A 22,606-nucleotide genomic window follows, 5' to 3' on the forward strand; every position below is an offset into this window, starting at 1 on the left:
AAGCTTCTTTGGGTGTGTCTTCTCTGCTTGGGGTAGGACCTGGTTGGTGTCTGGGTAACCAGCCTCTGATATTTATGTTTGTCCTCATTTTATGTATATAAGATGCTTACACGTTTTTTCTTAAATCACAATATATTAGGGTGCAAACATTATGAAGCGATATAGTATGAACTGCTTTGTTTGTAAATAGTGACATATTTGTTGAATTCATTGACTTATTGGTTATCAAGAAAGCGGAAATAGTATGTCATTCAAGTTAAATAGCTCCCATACCTGTCTGTAGCCTCTTGCATCTTTCAGTTTTCCTTGGGAAAATCCCTTTGGGCCATGCAGGGGTGGTTGGTGGGTATCATTATTTTATTGTGCTGTCACGTGTTTGTTGTTGATATTTTTTGTTGTCTTTGTGAATTTAACAGCATTTTTTTTAATTAAAATTTCCAACTTAACGTGCTAGGCAATGTGCTTTCTGACCTGTCTCGAGGGCACCACACAATCTAAATTAACATTCATTAGAGATCAATGGAATTTCCAGAGACTTGGTTTCATTCGTCAAAGTACATTGGGTTGAATTTCACTATTAGAAATGATTATCTTATGCCACTTTCAGGGCCACTTGGAACTCGGAAAACTCTGACATACAACTACAGTGCTTTCAATACGTTAGGGACTTTTTTAATCGTCACCCAAATATGAATTTCAAGTCTGAATTTCCGGAATAGTCAAATGCGGAATAGTCAAATGCGTCCCTCACTATCTGCAAATTTGTTTTAAAATCAAGGGAGACCAGTCTATTTCACCTTGTTGGCTTGAGATTCAAACCAGTGACCTATTGGTTCCTGGTCCAGTGATCTAACCACTAGTCGAACCCCTAGTGAAGTTAGCGGGATATTGAGTACAGTATTACAAGATCGCGCAAAGACTAATCCGCGCGTGCATTTTAGCCTCACAGCAAAAACGTCGTCGCGGTAAAGGCTCTTGTTATAAATCTGAAAATAATCATCATCATCATCATCTTCTTCCGCTTCATCCGGGGCCGGGTCGCGGGGGCAGCAGTCTAAGCAGGGATGCCCAGACTTCCCTCTCCCCAGACACTTCCTCCAGCTCTTCCGGGGGGACACCGAGGCGTTCCCAGGCCAGCCGGGAGACATAGTCCCTCCAGCGTGTCCTAGGTCTTCCCCGGGGTCTCCTCCCGGTGGGACGGGACCGGAACACCTTCCCTGGAAGGCGTTCCGGAGGCATCCGAAACAGATGCCCAAGCCATCTCAGCTGACCCCTCTCGATGTGGAGGAGCAGCGGCTCTACTCCGAGCTCCTCCCGGGTGACCGAGCTTCTCACCCTATCTCTAAGGGAACGCCCAGCCACCCTGCGGAGAAAGCTCATTTCGGCCGCCTGTATCCGGGATCTTGTCCTTTCGGTCATGACCCAAAGCTCATGACCATAGGTGAGAGTAGGAACGTAGATTGACCGGTAAATCGAGAGCTTCGCCTTGCGGCTCAGCTCTTTCTTCACCACGACAGACCGATACATCGACCGCATTACTGCAGAAGCTGCACCGATCCGTCTGTCAATCTCCCGTTCCATCCTTCCCTCACTCGTGAACAAGACCCCTAGATACTTAAACTCCTCCACTTGAGGCAGGCACTCTCCACCAACCTGAAGTGAGCAAGCCACCCTTTTCCGACTGAGGACCATGGCCTCAGATTTGGAGGTACTGATTCTCATCCCCACCGCTTCACACTCGGCTGCAAACCGTCCCAGCGCATGCTGAAGGTCCTGGTTTGAAGAGGCCAACACGACAACATCATCCGCAAAGAGCAGAGACGAAATCGTGTGGTCCCCAAACCTGACACCCTCCGGCCCCTGGCTGCGTCTAGAAATTCTGTCCATAAAAATTATGAACAGAACCGGTGACAAAGGGCAGCCCTGCCGGAGTCCAACATGCACTGGGAACAAGTCTGACTTACTGCCGGCAATGCGGACCAAGCTCCTGCTTCGGTCGTACAGGGACCTGACAGCCCTTAGCAAAGGACCCAGGACCCCATATTCCCGAAGCACTCTCCACAGGATGCCGCGAGGGACACAGTCGAATGCCTTCTCCAAATCCACAAAACACATGTGGATTGGTTGGGCAAACTCCCATGAACCCTCCAACACCCCGTAGAGGGTATAGAGCTGGTCCAGTGTTCCACGGCCCGGACGAAAACCACACTGTTCCTCCTGAATCCGAGGTTCTACTATCGGCCGTATTCTCCTCTCCAGAGCCCTGGCATAGACTTTCCCGGGGAGGCTGAGAAGTGTGATCCCCCTGTAGTTGGAACACACCCTCCGGTCCCCCTTCTTAAAAAGAGGGACCACCACCCCGGTCTGCCATCCCAAAGGCACTGTCCCCGACCGCCACGCGATGTTGCACAGGCGTGTCAACCAAGACAGCCCCACAACATCCAGAGACTTGAGGTACTCAGGGCGGATCTCATCCACCCCCGGTGCCTTGCCACCGAGGAGTTTCTTGACCACCTCAGTGACTTCAGCCCGGGTGATGGACGAGTCCACCTCTGAGCCCTCATCCTCTGCTTCCTCAATGGAAGATGTGACGGCGGGATTGAGGAGATCCTCGAAGTACTCCTTCCACCGCCCGACGACATCCCCAGTTGAGGTCAACAGCTGGCCACCTCTACTGTAAACAGCGTTGGTAGGGCACTGTTTCCCTCTCCTGAGGCGCCGGACGGTTTGCCAGAATCTCTTCGAGGCCAGCCGATAGTCCTTCTCCATGGCCTCACCGAACTCCTCCCAGGCCCGAGTTTTTGCCTCCACAACCACCCGGGCTGCAGTCCGCTTGGCCTGTCGGTACCCGTCAGCTGCCTCAGGAGTCCCACAAGCCAACCAGGCCTGATAGGACTCCTTCTTCAGCTTGACGGCATCCCTTACTTCCGGTGTCCACCACCGGGTTCGGGGATTGCCGCCTCGACAGGCACCGGAGACCTTACGTCCACAGCTCCGAACGGCCGCTTCGACAATGGCGGTGGAGAACATGGTCCACTCGGACTCAATATCTCCAGCCTCCCTCGGGATCCAGTCGAAGCTCTGTCGGAGGTGGGAGTTAAAGATCTCTCTGACAGGAGACTCGGCCAGACGTTCCCAGCAGACCCTTACAGTACGCTTGGGCCTGCCGAGTCTGTCCAGCTTCCTCCCCCGCCATCGGATCCAGCTCACCACCAGGTGGTGATCAGTTGACAGCTCCGCCCCTCTCTTCACCCGAGTGTCCAAGACATACGGCCGCAGGTCAGATGAAACGACAACAAAGTCGATCATCGACCTGCGGCCTAGGGTGTCCTGGTGCCATGTGCACTGATGGACACCCTTATGCTTGAACATGGTGTTCGTTATGGACAAACTGTGACTAGCACAGAAGTCCAATAACTGAACACCACTCGGGTTCAGATCAGGGGGGCCGTTCCTCCCAATCACACCCCTCCAGGTGTCACTGTCGTTGCCCACGTGGGCGTTGAAGTCCCCCAGTAGAACGATAGAGTCCCCAGTTGGAGCACTTTCCAGCACCCCTCCCAGAGACTCCAAGAAGGTCGGGTACTCTGCACTGCCGTTCGGCCCATAGGCACAAACAACAGTGAGAGACCTATCCCCGACCCGAAGGCGCAGGGAAACGACCCTCTCGTTCACCGGGGTAAACTCCAACACATGGCGGCAGAGCTGGGGAGCTATAAGCAAACCCACACCAGCCCGCCGCCTCTCACCATGGGCAACTCCAGAGTGGTGAAGAGTCCATCCTCTCTCAAGGAGTGTGGTTCCAGAGCCCAAGCCGTGCGTAGAGGTGATTCCGACTACCTCCAGTCGGAACCTCTCAACCTCACGCACTATCTCAGGCTCCTTCCCCGCCAGCGAGGTGACGTTCCACGTCCCTAGAGCTAGTTTCCGTGTCCAGGGATCGGGTTGCCCAGGCCCCTGCCTTCGACTGCCGCCCGATCCTCTACGCACCGACCCCTTATGGTCCCTCCTGTGGGTGGTGAGCCCACGGGAAGGCGGCCCCACGTCGCTCCTTCGGGCTATGCCCGGCCGGGCCCCATGGGGAAAGGCCCGGCCACCAGGCGCTCGCGTGCGAGCCCCAACCCCGGGCCTGGCTCCAGGGTGGGGCCCCGGCTGCGCCATACCGGGCGACGTCACGGAACTCAAATAATTATTCATCATTAAGGGGTATTTTGAACCGCTCTTAGTCTGACCCGTCGCCTAGGACCTGTTTGCCTTGGGAGACCCTACCAGGGGCATATAGCCCCAGACAACATAGCTCCTAGGGTCACTCAGGTACTCAAACCCCTCCACCACGTTAAGGTGGCAGTTCATGGAGGAGTCTGAAAATAATGATTAAATAAATAAATGTTCAAGTTTAATTTATACAAATGTTTGGTTACGGAATTGCGAGTTTGTGAAACGTGTTAAAACTTAATTGTACAAGCTTGTCAAATATAGCTTGCATCATGCTCATATTAAATGTAACAAACTTTCGAAGATAAGCTTGCAAGCACGTACCTAAATGTACAAGCAAGCAAAACGTAATTACAGATTTGAGCATCAGACTTGCGACCACGGCTCTCAATATAGCCTACTGTACGACCACAAATTTAGTGACTCAAGTGCACGGAGTATTTACGGTATTACGTTATTGACATTCCATAGGCTACATATTAAGTATATACCATAATGATTATAAAGAGACAATTACGCATTTACAGTCGAAGCTAAATTCGATGTCTTCCGATTTATCGGTTCTGACCAGTTCATTTAGACCCAGTTGTCTTGAAAGCACAACCTGGACACCGTATGATGCGACATTCTGTGCGTAACTTTCCCTTTAAATTGCGCTCAGCCTAACGTACGTAGTGGAGTAAGGTGCTGACAGCACTCAGCCCCATGGAGACACCACGACGGACTACCTGACTGCATAAGCGCAAATGACAGCCCAGACTTCAACAAATGTGGGCTTTCCACTGACTGTCGGAATCCATGGAGCCTCAAGAGGAAAAGCCGATTATTTACACAATGGAGAACAAGCCAATTGTGACATGTGAGTGTTTTGCTAGTGTGGCCATGCAGTCGTTTTATTCAGCCCGACAGCTATTTGGAGAGAGGTCAGTGGGTCTGACACTTTCACCCCGGCAAGGCAGTTGCCGTTACATATCAACGAATGCACTGGTTGTCCACACGTCAGCACCAGTTCTATCTGGACAGCGACCGTGGCCGAAATATGTTTTTACAGTGTTTTAACCATGTTTATTGCCATATCATTTTATGATGACTAATTATTGTCACTAATGTCAGCTAAGTGTCACATGTGATGTCGTTTATGCTCCAACATTCGTTGTGCGTTGTTACAGTTTCATTTTCATGTGGGTCTCTGTGGGTGCGTGTGGTCGCGCACGTGGATCACACTAGCTGGCTAGTGGACAGTGGGGTTATGATAGTCTATTTGAAGGTTGAATAAATGTCAACTCATGTGACATTGCATTTGAAGAATGAATCACCTCTGTCCTGTACCTATCAGAGACAGACCAACAGTGTCTCTATGAGAAGCAGTTCCCTCTGGGGGACCAGTCCGGCCTTGGGTGTGGGTGTGATCTATAAAACAAATCACAAGACCAGTATCCATTCCATATGGACTTTACACATCCTGTTATGCAAGGGCTGCAGTTGCTCTTAGAGGCAGTGATACCAGTATTTAATAGTAGAACTATAAAGCTTTGGCCCCTTAAAAGCGCTGTTCACAAGGTCAAAGTGTCGGCTTTATGATGCTGCCCAGCCATTGATCGCTTACGTGTTTTAAACTGGATTAAATATGTACAAGGTGTATTTTATGTATGTCTGTACTGGTGATGTGTTTTTGCACACGTTCAGACAAGTTTAGAAGTCCAGTGACTGTTTTCACGTGACAGCGGTATAATACAGCAGCAATAAAGAAAGACATTTCACTGTTTGCTTGTGTATAACAGTGTCATAACCTGATCAGAGCTTCATGATGTCAAACCTTTTTTTTTGTTCCATGACCCATAAATATTATCGGGCTTGGCTTTGCTGTAGACAGTTTACACTACTACAACAGAATGCTGCTACTAAGATACTAAATATTTTCCACAGTAGAACATGTGAACAGGTGTTGCTCTTCGCCCTTCACCACACAGGGAGTGTTTAGCTTTTGGTGCTTCGGTGGGGGATGGGCTGGGCCCGACTCCTGCCATGTCTGTGCTTTTTTTAAGCAGCATGGATGTGCCTGGGGACACTAGAAGAGAGAGTGATAGCCAGTTGAGCTTAGTGAGTCTGGAGCTGCTTTAGGTCACTGGGCATTCGATTCCCTGCCTGAGGTTTAGCTGGCTATTTGCAATGGACATGTCATACAGTGTTGACAGGCACTTATTGGGTATCAGGGAATGTGCTGTTTGTCTCACTGTTACTCCTTCCTCTCCCTCTACCCTCTCTCTCTCCTACCCCCCGCCACCGTACCCCCCCCCCCCCCCCCCCCACTCATTTCTCCTTCTTTGACCGTTCCCTCGACTTCTCTCTTGGACCTTTGTTCACTCGCTGCCACTCTTCTGCCCCCCGGCAGGTGCTGGGGACCAGGCTTTGTTCAGCTCTCTTTACACCCCGCTGGCCCAGCAACTTCCCAGGGAACCAGTGGAGTGGAGGAGGTACGTGCCGTGGTTTTGTTACGGGATGCCTCTATTTCCGTACTCGTGCCCGCCCCCCACGGGGAAATAATTCAGAAACACGGTGATGCAAGCGTCCTGCTCTTACCAAGGGAGCTACACAGGACCTGTGTGGAAGCGGAACTAAAATATAAACACTCCAGGAACAGGGTCACCCATCATACTTGTTTTTATCTTTAGGTCATACGGTCGGGCACCGAAGACAATCCACCTAGAGGCCAACTTTATCCAGTTCAAAGAGGAGTTCCTACCCAAAGAGGGAAACAAAGCTCTCCTCACCTTCCCTTTCCTCCATATATACTGGACGGACTGTTGTGTGAGTGGCGCCATACCGGTCTACTGTGTATAGCACGGGCAGCCACAGAGAGACTGACAGACTGACATTCAGGCACAGACAGGCTGCAACAAACTGACAAACTGACAGGCACAGACAGACGGGCACAGACAGACGGGCACAGACACCGTTCCAAATGTCACACGGATGCAAGTTATGTATGTAACTATGTATGTAACTATGTATGTAACTAATCAGGTACTGCAACTAGATTGTAACTCGATTATTAGATTCTTAGAGGTTTGACTCTTAGATTCTTTGATTTCAGATTCTTAGATGTAACTAGATTCTTTGATCCAGACTGAATGAACAGTACATTCCTTGTATAAACAAGCAGCAGATGAACGCTTGACAGTTTGTGTTTAGTCTCAGGATGTGTATCGTGTATTCCCTGTGAGGGTAAACTGCCTGGCCTTTCAGTTTGTCCGGGAGGAGGAGCTCAGCAGAATAGTGCTTAGTGAGGAAACGGAAGTGCTGAGGCTGATGTACTTTGCCAAGGAGGATCTTCCTTAAAGAGGTACAGTCAGCAACTTGTGAGCAACATAGGAGGCATTGGATAACAGATAACTAATACAGAAGAGGATGTTGCAAAATAAATTTGCTAAGAAAAAGGAGGATGAAACCCGGTGATCGGGCATGTCAGACATTGCAGGAGCCCACCAGCATAAATTGCCAGTCAACAGGGTTTGAGAAAGAGAAAACAGAACCTTCTGCTCCTTGAACCATTGGCCAAGATGGTGAACCGTTTTTTATTGAATTGTTTTATTATTATACCGTTTTTTTTAACTTGGCAAGTTGATTAAGAACCAATTCTAATGTACAGGAATGACCTGGGTGGGATTTTACTGGCCTAGGAGTAGCAATGAGGGTTTACTGTCCTGCTCAGGGATAGAATGACATACTTTCCCCTTTGGGAATGGTCAGGTCTGTTCCCATACAAGTCCTAAGGCAGAGTGGGCCAAAATATGTTTGAATAGTGCGAACGGGTGAGAAAATGTTTGGCCTCATCGAGACTCGCTTAGATACATTAGTGATTACGCAAATGTTGGAAACTAGAGTGATTTACAATGTTTCCGGGTATGTGAGAGGAGAGGGGAATTCTCAGCAAATTGAAGGCTAACGATGATTAGCTGGCCTTAATGCTATGAGGCCAGGACACTTGGATGCCGTGGGACTTTTAATGACCAGAGAGACAGGAAATCTGTTTAATCTCCCATCTGAAGGACTTGTGAGCGACTAGGACCGACACTGCTTATAGCTCAAGAGACTAGCATGGGAGTGGGAAGCAGGATGCCTTGCTGCTGGTAAACCCATTATGTCTAAACCATGAACACAAAGAAAATGTGTAATTATTACAGTTTGAGAATGGACCACCCAGTAAGCTGTAACTTGTGATATTTACTGCTCTACACTATGAAGTAATAATGGACTGCGGATGTCTCCTCCAGGACACAGGGGTGTACAAGGCACACGTCAGAGATGACATCATGAGATGGCACGGCACCCTTCGTCTCCATGGGTCGGCTGACTGGGTCATCATTGTTGCGGAGACGAGCAACGCCAAGAAGAAGAGCAAGACCAACATCCTGCCTCGCTCAACATTAGTGGACAGGATCCGCAACGACTTCTGTAACAAACAGAATGACCGGTGAGACACTCGACACAATCGAACACAGGCCTGGAAATGAAAAACACATTGGCACACAAAGGCATTAGATCAAGTAAAAAATTTGATAAATATCAGCCTCTTTGTCTCTCTCTGTCTCTCTGTCTCTCTCTGTCTCTCTCTGTCTCTCTCTCTCTGTTTCTCTCTGCCTCTCTCTCTCTGTCTCTCTCTCTCTCCTAGGTGTGTGGTACTGTTGGATCCTCTGAAGGACTCTTCCAGGTCTCGGGAGTCATGGGGTGCCTTACTGCTGAAACTGAGGACTTTACTCCTCAAGTCGTTCACTCAGAACCTGGGACGCTTCGAGGACGACATGCGCAAACTCCGCGAGAAACGTAATCTACCCGGCTGGAGCTTCTGTGAATACTTCATGGTACAGGTAGGTCTGGCCCTGCTTCTTTCTGTGACTACTTCATGGTACAGGTAGGTCTGGGCCTGCTTCTTTCTATGACTACTTCATGGTACAGGTAGGTCTGGCCCTGCTTCTTTCTGTGACTACTTCATGGTACAGGTAGGTCTGGGCCTGCTTCTTTCTGTGACTACTTCATGGTACAGGCAGGTCTGGCCCTGCTTCTTTCTGTGAATACTTCATGGTACAGGTAGGTCTGGCCCTGCTTCTTTCTGTGACTACTTCATGGTACAGGTAGGTCTGGCCCTGCTTCTTTCTGTGACTACTTCATGGTACAGGTAGGTCTGGCCCTGCTTCTTCTGGGTGGAGCTGTCGGCTCAAATGGATGAACGATGTGTTGGAGCAAGTGAGGTGCGAAATAATCGGAGTGAGTGACCCGTGTAAAAAAGACGGATGACACATGCATGTCCTCATCCGTTACCAAAACGGACGAGGACATGTCAACTAGAAAGGGAACTAGATGGCTAAAGGGCGTGTACTCTGCATGTGTGTGTGTGTGTGTATATATGTGCGTAAAAGGACCCTTAAGGAGCAAATCAAGGTGCAGGGAACACAGGCAGTTAAAGCCTGGGTCTAGATGCTGACAGCCTGGGGGGCGATGCTGCTGTATGTGTCTGTATATCTGCTAGATGGTAGCATTGCAAACAGCCCAGGCTTGAGAGGCTGTTCGCAAATAATGGTCTACTGACTTTCTTTAACTAGGTTATCCTAGGTCCCATCTGCCAAGAAAAATAGGTCAAATTCACTGCAACACCGTGCACATAGTTACCCCAAATGGCTCAAAACTGTTTGCAGTGAAAGGTGGTTCTACCAAATAGGTGTGTCACCTTACAATAATTTGAGTTTCAGGGTGTTCAAGTGAAATATCAAACACAAAGAAATGTCAATGTACCATTTGTAATTCCATAATATGAGAGAATTCATCGGTGGTCTGAATATGTTTGGCACTGCATGTACACACTGAGTAAAACAATTAAACCTGCCCTAAAGCAGAGTAGTTCTGAAAAATTAATTGCCATGGAAATGTATCTGGTCTGAAAAGTGAGCCACTTTTGTATGACACGTTATCCAAGATGAATTCTGACCAAAGTTTGAATTCTCAAACACCCCTCAGATCTATGTGTGTTTTGTATGCAGGAGGAGCTGGCATTTGTGTTTGAGATGCTGCAGCAGTTTGAAGACGCCCTGGTCCAGTATGACGAGCTTGATGCTCTCTTTACCCAGTATGTCCTCAACTACGGAGCTGGAGGTACAAACCCTCCCTCTTCACTTACCTCTAATATCGATCTAGTATCGATGTTTCAACCAATCCTTTAAATGGGGAGGGGGTGGGTAGGGGTCTTTAAACAGGGAGTGAGTGGTGAGGGGTCTGTAAACAGGGAGTGGGTGGGTAGGATTCTTTAAAGGGGAGGGGTCATTAAATGGGGAGTTGGTGGGTAGGATTCTTTAAAGGGGAGGGGTCATTAAATGGGGAGGTGGTGGGTAGGGGGTCTTTAAACGAGGAGGGGGAGGGGTCTTTAAAGGGGAGGGCCATGGGTCTTTAAAGGGGAGGGGATGAGGAGGGGTCTTTAAAGGGGAGGGGGGATCAGTTGATGAGCCAGCTGCACATTTAACTCTCCATTTAAATCACAAACTAGCTACGTTTTTCCGCTCACACGGCCCCCGTGTGTCTCTGTGTAGATGGGGCCAACTGGCTGGGTCCCTTCTGCTCCCCGGTGAACAGCTGGACCGGGCTGCTCTTGCGGCGGCCCATAGACATGGAGAGCAGGGCCGCGATCCGGCGCGGCGAGGCCAGCCTCCTGGAGCTCCGCAGCTACCTGTTCTGTCGCCAGTGTACCCTGCTCATATTCCTCGGGAGGCCCTGGGAGGTCACCCAGCGCGCCCTGGAACTGATGCACAGCTGTGTTCAGGAGCTATGCCTCCTGGAGGTACACACATACACGCAGTCATACAGACACACGCACACACAGTCACACACAGATGTTTACTGGGTGGGGGTGGGATTTTATCACTGCTTGTTGCTCTCAACTGTTTTCTGTGGCTCATTACAGGTTCAGGGTGAACTTGTGGTTTTGTTCCTGTTGTGTAGGTGCCTGTTGTGGAGGGAGCACTAGACTGCTGGGTGTTCATGAGCTGCCTGGAGGTTCTGCACCGTATAGAAGGCTGCTGTGACCTGGCCCAGCTAGAGGCAAACAGGTCCCACACTGTAGGGCTGTGGGCCTATGCTACGGACAAGGTACTGAACTAAAGACCATGGGTCTATAATACTGACCAGGTACTGAACTAGAGACCCTGGGTCTATAATACTGACTAGGTACTGAACTAGAGACCCTGGGTCTATAATACTGACCAGGTACTGAACTAGAGACCCTGGGTCTGTAATACTGACCAGGTACGGAACTAGAGACCCTGGGTCTATAATACTGACCAGGTACTGAACTAGAGACCCTGGGTCTATAATACTGACCAGGTATTGAACTAGAGACCCTGGGTCTATAATACTGACCAGGTACTGAACTAGAGACCCTGGGTCTATAATACTGACCAGATACTGAACTAGAGACCCTGGGTCTATAATACTGACCAGGTACTGAAATAGAGTTGATGTAAAAAAGTGATTTACCAAATAGATATTATTGATTTTGAAGGTAACATTCCCTCCTTCCCTCCCTAACTGCCCCAGCTGAAGTCCCTGGGCTATTTGTGTGGTCTGGTGTCAGAAAATGGGCCACAGTCTGAAGAGCTGAACAGAACCGTGGACCTGCTGGCTGGACTGGGCGATGAGAAGCCTGAGACTGGTGAGTAAAGTGCGGAGCTGAGAGGGGAGTGATGTATGTATGTGGGTGGCTCTTACGATATAAAATCGTGGAGCACATTTTTAGTTCAACAATAATTGGCACTCGAAAAAAGGCTGTCTGCCCAATGACCTACATGAAGATGCTAAAGACACGAATGGGTTAAGATTAGCTTGAAACCAGATGCGAAGCAGATTGGGTGTTATAGTGTCCTAAGCCAAGTGATACAACAATGGGCAGATCACATCTTCAGTGTGATAAATCATAACTCCTTCCCTCTGTTCCCTGTCCCTCACTCTGTCCTCACTTTTAGTCCACAGCTTGCAGAGCCCATATAAAAAACTGAAGCAGGCCCTGTCTTCTGTGGAGGCGTTTGAGAGACACTATCTTGTAAGTTTAGCTATGAAACCTGGGTTTTTACGTGGTGACAGTCTGTCAGCTCGCTTCTATAGACGACGCGACGGAAATGTATTCCAGTGTCGCATCTCCTGTCTGCTCCCCTGCTTCTCCTCCCTTGGACCCCTCCATCCACCTGACTCCCCTCTGTCTTTCCGTTCTCCCGTCTGTCCTTCAGGAGCTGTGCCATGCTGCGGAAGAGATGTACAGGGCCATTGGCAGGATGAGGTCGGCCTGGCTGGTTGGGAAGAGCCTTGCAGAGTTCTACCTGTAAGCGAGCATGGTGGATAACATGACAATAATTATTGACTAATTATTATTACTTCTTAGCTGGTTTTTAACTACCCGGGTAGAGACAAAACGGTGTGTCTCAATTCATCCCTTCTATTTTTCAGTACGTGATGAGACCTCAGTGTGTGTGTCTGTCTGTGTGTGTGATCAGGAGAAAGGGCGACCCTGGACGGGCGGAGGTCTTCTTGCAGGATGCTCTGAGGTCTTACCTGTCAGAGGGGTGGAGTCTGCTTGTTACTCACACCAGGAAGCAGATGGCTGAGTGTCAGAAACGGATGGGCAGGACAGAGGAGTATCCTTCACTGGCTTCTCCACTGTATTTAAAGATGGGTTTCGGCTGGTTGTGAAAGTGGCGTTGCTTATCCCATGTCCAGTATGTGCCAATTAGTTCTGCCATCAAAACCACTTGTTTTTTAACTTGTAATGTTATGTCTGAGTGTAGTGCCATAGATGCCAATATTATATAATGTTTATTATGTGACTACTGTGAATGAATGGATATTTGATTAAACATTTTCTGTGAAGTAGTGAAGAGTGTAACTCACTTTAGCTCATTGTGCTTATTGACCTATGGCTGCTGGGGTCCTTGACAACCAACGCACTTAGCTACCTGCAGACAAGTGTCTTGTTGGCAAGTGATGCCAATCTCACCATAGAGGAAAGGAAGCACTTCTGTCAGGAAATTCTGATCTTTGCCAATCGATCAACTGACATCAAGGGTAAACATAATACATATTTACTGCTTGAGTGAGGATGGATATTACCGGAACTCAGTTCTGGCCCAAACTGTTCCACTGCCTGAGTTCAGGCACCTGTTATTGGTTTAAAGTTTATTTAGAGTTTCAACATCTAAATACAAGCAGCCCAAATAACTGCCAATGGTTCTTTATTAAGTTAAGCACTGGATCCTTCCACTGAAACATTATCAGTAGTGACGCTGGAGGTATAAAACAGTGACCCACATTCTTTATTTGTGTTTCGTACCTTTTTGTGGAAATCCACTGTAACTTAGAGAGGGAGCTTTCCTTTCTCTCCCCCCTCAGTCAGTTTACACATTTATGTCTTTGCCATAACTCCCATACTTTTAATTTAATCATTGCTCTTCAGCTCCCTCTGCCTGTTATCCCTCTACAGTCCAGAAGGTGGCGATCAGTATGAACGCATTTGCCCAGCTCATGCAGGTGCAGTTCCGCCCGTCAACAGCCGTAGTGCACTCTGGCGCCGCCCTGCAGGTGGAGTTGCATCTGCGCAGCCTGATGCCTGTGGCCGTGCACCTGGAGCAGCTGGCTGTCAGCGTCCACTTCAGCCTGAAGCAGGGAGGCACCGACGGGAAGGCCAGGGAGACTCAGAGTCGGCCAGGGACAGTGCTCTTCCCCCTGGGTAACTCGTCAGTGATTCCCCCCTCCTGGGCTGTGGCTGGTCCCTCGCTGGTAGAGGTCCAGGACCACAGCCCTTCGGACCCCCGGATACTCAGCTCGGCCGGCGTGGTGTGTAACAACACGCACCTCGTCATGCGCCACAATGACAGTGGCCCGTCGACAGACATGCCCAGCCGCGTCAGCCCAGTTCACGTCGCTGTGGACAACGGAGTGCAGATGCTGAAGACCCGGGATGTCACTCTGTTGCCGGGAAACAACAGCATTGCCTTCAGCGCTCCAGTGAGACATAATGCTATGTATTATACTACAATGCTACATATTGACTTTAATGCTTTATATTAAACTACAGTGCTAAATATCATGCTATGATGCTACATATTGACTTTAATGCTTTATATTAAACTACAGTGCTAAATATCATGCTATGATGCTCCGATTGTTCTCTCCTTGTGTTCAGACCTGTAACGGTGGTTAAAGTGTCAGTTAAGAGATAGTCCATAAACTGTTTCTCTCCCTCTCTTTCCCTCCTTCTCTCCCTCTCTCTCTCTCCTTCTCTCTCCTCGCCGTCCACCTGGTACAGAGTCAGGAGCCGGGAACCTACAAGTTGTGTCAGCTGTGTGCCACTGTGGGTCACATCCAGTTGGTCCTGCCTCACATCTCCCCTCTGGTCCAGTATGACGTCTACTCCCAGGATCCTCTGCTCAGCGTGGAGCCCCTAACAGGTCTGTCCCCGGGAAGATAGTGTGTATCCTTGTGTGCTTTATGCTGTTCTTGGTGGTGACCGTCATGTATTAAACATGATGAAATGCAATGTTTGAAAGGAAAGGGCGATGATGTTGTCCCCCTCTGCCTCTCCGTTCCAGACACGCTGCTTGCAGGCCTCCCACAGAGGGCAAAGGTCAGGCTGGAGACAGGCCACTACACTGTAAAGAAAGGAGACGCCCTGCAACTGTCTAACATCGACACCATGCCCATCCTCACCGCCCCGTCCTCCTGCTTTTCTGCTGCCATCCTCGACAGTACTGAAGGTTGGAGCAGAGACGTCTGATGTGTGTGATGCCCTGATTTGGTTTTGTGGAATATTAACGACGCATAGGTTTCAAGGGCTCCGTTTGTGAGATGTAGAGTCTACATGAAGTTGACATGGTAGCTTGTTTGCAGTGAGCGAAAAAAGGTCAGCGTCACAACACCTGGTTTTCTAGTTTTGAATCTTGGACCCCCTATTGCAGGTAGATCCAGAATTGGTTTCTGCCACTGTTTGAAATCATTTCAAACGTGCTTTATAACTTAGATCCAACTTCTAAATACTCCAGGATCCATATTATACAGGAAACTGTGGCAGTTGGCCTCCTGGTCCTAGCCATATTTATTAGCTTCTTCGAGTCGACTGCACTCATTCTTTCTCTCTCCCAAACCTCTCTTCTACTCTCCTCTACAGAACTTGTGGGGCAGTGTCTTCTGTCCATCCATTCTTCTGAGAAGGTGACCAGGATCTCTTTGCCTCCCACGCCTTCGCACCACGTCCTGGAGTTCCAGCTGGAGATGCTGTGTGTCATCCCGCTTGGCTGTGACCCGCCTGAGGACCTCGGCCTCAACGAAGGGGCCCGCCACCGACTTCGGCGCTCCAGCCATCCCAATGAACCCATGGCCATTATCACCCAGAGGGCAGTAGAAGTAGAATCTAGTTTTTACTTTAGGCTTTGCTCCGATACTGTAGGTACACATTCGACGGCTGCCAGTCCAACCACTACAACATCATAGACTTTGAAGGGCAGATGCCCATTCTGTAGATTATATTTCTATGGGTACACAGCTCATTTAATCTTATGACATTTGTATTTGTATAGAAGCATTACGACTACGTTGACAAGTCGAAGATAGATTTTCTTTATTCAATACTTTGTTTTGAAGGGAGGAAAGTAACTTGTCATTGTCTCTGTCCTATGATCACAGATGTCCGTGGACTGTCCCTGGTCCATCTACACCACTCCTATATTCCTGACCTTCCACATCCCCTTTAAGGCCAGACACCAACTTCTGTCTGCCGGTAAGAGGTAAGCCTTGGCCAAAGACGTCCCCTAGTACTTAAAATATCAGTTTCCACATCCAAATATAAAAACACATTTACCACAATTCTTAAATATACATACATTATGAGGTTTCACTCCCCTATATAACAATGCATCCTAGATTTTAGATTTAGTTTTAATAAAACATTTTAAAATATTAAAACATTTCTTAGATAATTCCAGCTAGAGGGAGCACAAGTGTGCCTTGGCATGGCCTTGTTAATCTAGTGAAGGCCTGCCCGCTTTCAGCCAGTCATGGAAATGTGTTTTATAAAGCCCTTACATCAGCGGTTGTTACAAAGTGCTTTTTACAGCCCACAGTCCAAGCAACAGAGTTGATGCCCCGTGGCGGACTCCCTAACAGGGTCATAGTCAGACTTAGTGATGGTCAGACCTCTGCTGTCTGTGCTGGGCAAAAATGATAAGAGCACATGACCTTTTGGGATGCATGGATATTCTCGCATGTTCCGATTGACCAGCGAGTCAGTAAATACAGATGGGCTGTGACCAGGGGTCTTTAAACAGAATCCAGATCTGCAGCACAACCAGGAAGACAGGGATTTCTATCAGGCGTCATACCAGGTCGCCCTGAGGGCGGGATTTAAGGGCTCAGGTCCTCCAAAAGGTTCTACCAGGACGCCAGAAAATAGTGGAGAATATTCCTTGGATACCAAGGACACCTCAGCATGTAACACAGACTGACCCCCTTGTCCCCCGTCACGTTAACGAATGGAACGTAAATAACTGGGACTGAGATAGAAAAGACTGACATTATGCTGAAGCATCATTAAAATATGGACTGAGATACCACATCTGGAGGTGGGAAATAACTCTGCCCACTTTGCCAAGCACCAGGTTGATATTGTCAGGCTGATATCTCAACCTTTGACCTGATCCGCAGGAAGTACATTCAGGTTTGTCTCCAGAATGTGTCAGGGGTGAACTTTCGGTTAACGGACCTGAGGCTTACAGAAACACAACAGGGACCCTCTCTGAAGCTGCAGTCCCTCAACGCCAAAACACAACAGGTAACCAAATAATATGCAGGACCATTAGAGGAGCCATGCGATGTGGCATGTTAACTATACGCAATGTGCCAGTTGTTGTTTTTCTATCACAGATTTAAAAGCCTACTCCAGTCAAGTTAATCTAGTGGTTATTCTTGTGGTTATTTCCGCACAATAAGGTCTAAATTACACAGAATTATGGTAATGTGCCTTTTGAGTGAGAGCTGCTGATAACACCTGGTATTTTAATCCGTTTTTGATGATTTTAATGATGCTGGTTTGATTTTAAAAGTCCAATGAATGTGCATTTCTATAAGGGAGTGGGCTCCAGAACAAGCTTTCCCTTGGATTAGTGAAGTATGGAGCCTTTGAATTTGACATACATAAGACCCAAGATTTTTTTTTTTATTAACTCAGTTGAACTAAATTCTAACCTGAAAAATATGACCTGTGTGTTGTGGTGATTGAAATTCATCAGAATGCTATTGAAATGTCTGTGAAAACATCAGGGAATATTTTGAAAGTATATAAAAGAAGATTCTACCAGCCAAATTTGACAGTGTAGGTAAATATGTTAAAATTGATTTCCTAAAGCCCACATGATCAGACTCAGGGGGTTCAAAGTATCTCTGGTTTTTAACAATACAGGAATCATTTAGTAGTTAAATAAAATGACTGCATGTAGATCATCTGAAAAATGTGCTGCCAATTTGTGATCTCCTGAAGAGGTGAAAGACACTTGCTAATGGTCAATGACACTAACTTGCAGACAGAGAGTCTAGAGGAATTAATGGTCAGGGGTAGGGGTCCAGCTGGTGAAATGGCATAGAGGACAAAATTAGTTTAGAGGGTCAGGTTATCCTACAGAGATGGTTCTATTTTTCAGGAATTGAATCCATCAGAAATGTTTTGGTAGATAACATGATCGACTGCAACCGGGTCATCCAGAGGTCATCCAATTAATTTTACTGATATGAACTGCTTCAGCATTGGTACTGATATGAACTCGTTCAGCATTGATACTGAAATTAACTGCTTCAGCATTGATACTGATATGAACTCGTTCAGCATTGATACTGATATGAACTGCTTCAGCATTGATACTGAAATGAACTTGTTCAACATTCATACTGAAAGGAACTGCTTCAGCATTGATACTGATATGAACTGCTTCAGCATTGATACTGATATTAACTTGTTCAGCATTGATACTGATATGAACTGCTTCAGCATTAATACTGATATGAACTGCTTCAACATTGATACTGAAATGAACTGCTTCAGCATTGATACTGAAATGAACTGCTTCAGCATTGATATTGATATGAACTCGTTCAGCATTGATACTGAAATGAATTGCTTCAGCATTGATATTAATATGAACTCCTTCAGCAGTGATACTGAAATGAACTGCTGCAGCATTGATACTGAAATAAACTGCTTCAGCATTGATATGTTCACTGGTTCAGTCCATGCTGGAACTCTTTAATGGCACAGAGAATTGACATATTTCTCAGTCTAAATTTCTTCTCCAAACCAGTGTTGGGCTCCTCTAATGTGAGAATGGTAGCCTCAACTAGCCTCAACTCCGTCGTTAACCCTTCGCTAAAGTTTGTGCCTCTCTGAAGTTTGCCTCTTTTACTGTCTCTGTGTGTGTTTGTGTGCAGGCAGAAAGAGGATATGTTGTCTCTTTCATTACTTCATGTAACATTATTCTCTGTCTTCCTCCCTGTAGTTGGTGTGCAGTCAGCAGAGTGTATACTGTGTGTGGGATGTGGGGTGGAAGGAAGACAAGCCAGCCTGTCTACAATGTGTGTTCTCTGCCAACTTTGCTCCTGCCTCTGAGAAGGACCCAGCCTTCCATCCTTTTAACTATGAGTTTCAACTGGAGAGAGTGATGGTGAGCAGTCTATTGTACATTGTAGTTACTGCCTACTGTCCCTGGTATCTGACATCTATTGTCCCTGTTATCTCATGTCTACTGTCCCTGTCCCTGGTATCTGATGTCTACTGTCCCTGGTATCTGATGTCTACTGTCCCTGGTATCTGATGTCTACTGTCCCTGGTATCTGATGTCTACTGTCCCTGTCCCTGGTATCTGATGTCTACTGTCCCTGGTATCTGATATCTACTGTCCCTGGTATCTGATGTCTACTGTCCCTGGTATCTGATATCTACTGTCCCTGGTATCTGATGTCTACTGTCCCTAGTATCTGATGTCTACTGTCCCTGGTATCTGACATCTATTGTCCCTGTTATCTCATGTCTACTGTCCCTGTCCCTGGTATCTGATGTCTACTGTCCCTGGTATCTGACACCTATTGTCCCTGGTATCTCACATCTACTGTCTCTGTCCCTTGTATGTGATGTCTACTGTCCCTAGTATCTGATGTCTACTCTCCCTAATATCTGATGTCTACTGTCCCTGGTATCTGATGTCTACTGTCCCTGGTATCTGATGTCTACTGTCCCTGGTATCTGATGTCTACTGTCCCTGTCCCTGGTATCTGATGTCTACTGTCCCTGGTATCTGATATCTACTGTCCCTGGTATCTGATGTCTACTGTCCCTGGTATCTGACATCTATTGTCCCTGGTATCTCACGTCTACTGTCCCTGTAATCTGATGGTTACAGTACCTGGTATCTGATGGCTACTGCCCCTGGTTTCCAATCGCTACTGTCCCTGGTATCTGTCAACTAGTTTAAATTCTCATCAGATCCTGATGTGTTGTGGTGCAGACGCTGTATACAATGAGAGCAGAGATCCTGCCTGCAGCTGGTGAGCAGCACTGTCGCTCTGGTGTCCTCTGTGGGCTAGAGATGTCTATAACACGACTAGTTGTCCCTGATGATGATGAGGGAAAGGCCGATGAAGAAGGGCAAACTGAGGAGTTTCCTACCACCAACACCAAGCTAATGTATAAAGGTAAGTGACCAAGTTTAGAGAGTGTTTAGTTCCTGTGTTTGCATTTTTATTTCCGAGGCCTAGTTAGGACCACAACTTGGAAGGATAGTCAAACAAATCAGACCTAATTTTGCCATTTTTCACAGGAACAAAATCTCTGACTTAGGTGTGTGATGTGTAACCGAAGCAGAACCACAGGAGAAAAAAAGACACAGAACGATGTACCAATTATCTAGAGCATTCATTATTATAGATCGCCACACAACATACTAAGACAATAACCCACAAAGAACAAGACAAACACAGTGATATAGTGTCGGGTAATGAGAGGCAGGTGTGATGTTGATTAGTGGAGTGGAGTCCAGTGAGTCCAGTGTGAGCAGAAAGGGAGGGTTTGAAGACTGCATCGTTGCAGAGAGAGGGTTAGTACACCAGCGATGTGGACCATAGAAGAGAGGGTCTAAAGGTTGTACACATGAGGAGACGTTACAAGGTAGGGCTGGGCGATATCAACAACAATCAGCATTGTGATAAGTGGACCCAATTACCTCAGTAATGACATATGCCTTAAGTTACATCTTAATGTTAATTACACTAATTTGGTTAGCAGAATGTCTAAACTGCATTGGAACATGGCACAATTGTACTCAGCCTTTTCTTAACCCTTGTGTTGTGTTAACATTATTTAACCCTTGTTGTTATGTTAACATTATTTAACACAAAGTTATTGCAATATGTACTGTTAGAGGGAATTGGGTCCACATATCATGATACAGATTTTTGTTGATTTCGCCCAGCCCTATTACAAGGTCCTAGAATTGGGGCTATGCCTTTGAGAGGTCTAGAGGGATGGTCGAGGTTGGGAGGTTGGGTTAGGTGTAGACATGCACGTTAGGTAACTGAGGTTAGGGTTATGTTAGGGTTATGTTAGGGTTATGTTAGGGTTAAATGTTTGGGACAATACTTCACTGAATGAAAAATGAAACGTTGACCAAGTGAGGAAAGAATGGTGTTGTGCATCTTTCGTCTCTTAGTGACGGACAGCAGCGGTAGCTGGGCCGTGTGCGGGCGGAGCTCTGGGCTGGTGTCCATGCCAGCCGATGCTAATGCCAACCATCGGGTACAGGTTGAGTTGATGCCCCTGTTCTCCGGGCACCTACCCTTCCCCAACGTCAATGTGTTCCAGTACTTGCCCAACAGTGCCTCCTCCGGCCAGCCTCTTACAAGTAACTCATCACTCCTTTTTCTCTGTCTCACCGAGGCTGAATATGCGCCAGGCCGGTTCTGACTTCAGCTCTGTGCATGTCTTCCGTTGACATGAACGTGTGTTGTCGCTTCCTGCGTTGTGGTGTTAAAGTCCCTTTACCATCCCCTCAACAGACAGCTGTGTAGAGAACAACGCCCTCCCCCTGCCGGTTCTGCTGGATGACCAAGTGGACGCGGCCAGCGTGCCCCGTCTGGGGAGTGTCCGTCGCACCGCCACTGGGGAGCAGCGGTCTGGGGGTCTCCACATGCCCCGCCTGGAGCCGTTCAGGCCGGGACAGGTCTTCAACCACAGCCAGGGACGGCAGGTCCTGGTGCTGCCTTCCGTGGACCAACACGTCCTGGAGATGAACGCAACGTGACCCTGGTGGTTGGTCAGCCCCCTTCTACTACCACCACCTCATCTGCATGGACTGGGTTGGCTTGTCCTAGGCCAAGATGGGGCTCCACTGGTCTGGAGCTTTAGTTGTTTTATACCCAGACTACGAACTCTGTTTTAAACCCAGACTACAAACAATTTTTTTAAACCCAGACTGTTTTAAAGACTTCGTACTCAGCTCTGCTAGCTGGGCTAGTACTGGGCCTGGAAGTGAAACATGAGCTACACCCACCACAATCAGTCTTTATCCAAGCATTTCCTGCTTCTTCGGACTGTTTGAATCACTCTATTGATCCATCACTGAGAAAGAGGGCACACGTTGCCAAACTGTGGAGATAATGAGGCAGTTCTTGCCCCGCCCCAAAACTCTTTAAAACTCTGATGTTCAATCCAAAGCCCTGAGTTGTGTGTTGATGTGTTTGACTGTGTATGCTTGTAGACTGAGGGAAACTGTTTTATACCTCAGCTATGCACACGTTCCTTTCACCATTTCTAACCAAACCTCTAAACCATCTCTGACATGGTGGGTTATATCGCCCTCCAGTGGATACCATTTACTCTGCTACATAAATCAATGAAAGGAGTCAGCAGATTTCTACCTCATAGGGGGGAAAATGCTACTGTATTTATCAGATAAAGGAAATATAATGTGTTTAGTTCCTTCGTTTGGTTGAGATGTTCCAGTAAACCCATTTTCCAGCAAGCTTTTTTTCTCAAATTTACATGAATAATTCTTACATTGTCTGGTTAGTATCAGATGTCAATACAGTGTAGCCCAGAAACACATTTTTTACAACCCTGTTTCCCAAAATCTTTAAGATGCAAATAAAAACAGAATGCAATGATGTGCAAATTATTCATCCCAAAATTTCTAAATAGTACAAAGACAACATATCAAGTGTTGAAACTCAGAAATGTTATTGTTTTTGGAAAAATACATGCCTATTTTGAATTTGATACCACCGAATTGCAGAAGGATCTGTTTGTAAATCTCAAAATGCATTTGTT

The 22,606-nt window shown here is 47.4% G+C and overlaps 1 protein-coding gene across 4 annotated transcripts; it reads left to right on the forward strand.

The window, feature by feature from the left end:
- Positions 1-4,869: 4,869 nt before the first annotated feature.
- Positions 4,870-22,450, forward strand: LOC105029804 (trafficking protein particle complex subunit 10). 4 transcript variants are annotated; one of them, XM_020040736.3, is made up of 23 exons: positions 4,870-5,074; positions 6,608-6,689; positions 6,888-7,023; positions 8,490-8,689; positions 8,888-9,083; positions 10,251-10,362; positions 10,794-11,041; positions 11,203-11,349; positions 11,797-11,911; positions 12,222-12,298; positions 12,483-12,574; positions 12,747-12,887; positions 13,202-13,314; positions 13,703-14,253; positions 14,555-14,696; positions 14,838-15,002; positions 15,413-15,639; positions 15,928-16,028; positions 16,945-17,071; positions 18,786-18,950; positions 19,791-19,977; positions 20,991-21,182; positions 21,337-22,450. In XM_020040736.3, the coding sequence occupies exons 1-23, from the start codon at positions 5,014-5,016 to the stop codon at positions 21,579-21,581; spliced, it is 3,822 nt and encodes a 1,273-aa protein (XP_019896295.2). In that variant the 5' UTR covers positions 4,870-5,013; the 3' UTR covers positions 21,582-22,450. The 4 variants fall into 4 exon arrangements, with proteins under 4 accessions (XP_019896295.2, XP_010901636.2, XP_034144506.1 ...); XM_010903334.5 differs by having other exon boundaries at positions 13,730-14,253; XM_034288615.1 differs by lacking the exons at positions 4,870-5,074; positions 6,608-6,689; positions 6,888-7,023 and adding an exon at positions 7,554-7,778.
- The last annotated feature ends 156 nt before the right edge of the window (positions 22,451-22,606 follow it).

The sequence above is a fragment of the Esox lucius genome, chromosome 20, assembly GCF_011004845.1.
Source record: "Esox lucius isolate fEsoLuc1 chromosome 20, fEsoLuc1.pri, whole genome shotgun sequence".
Lineage (NCBI taxonomy): Eukaryota > Metazoa > Chordata > Actinopteri > Esociformes > Esocidae > Esox > Esox lucius.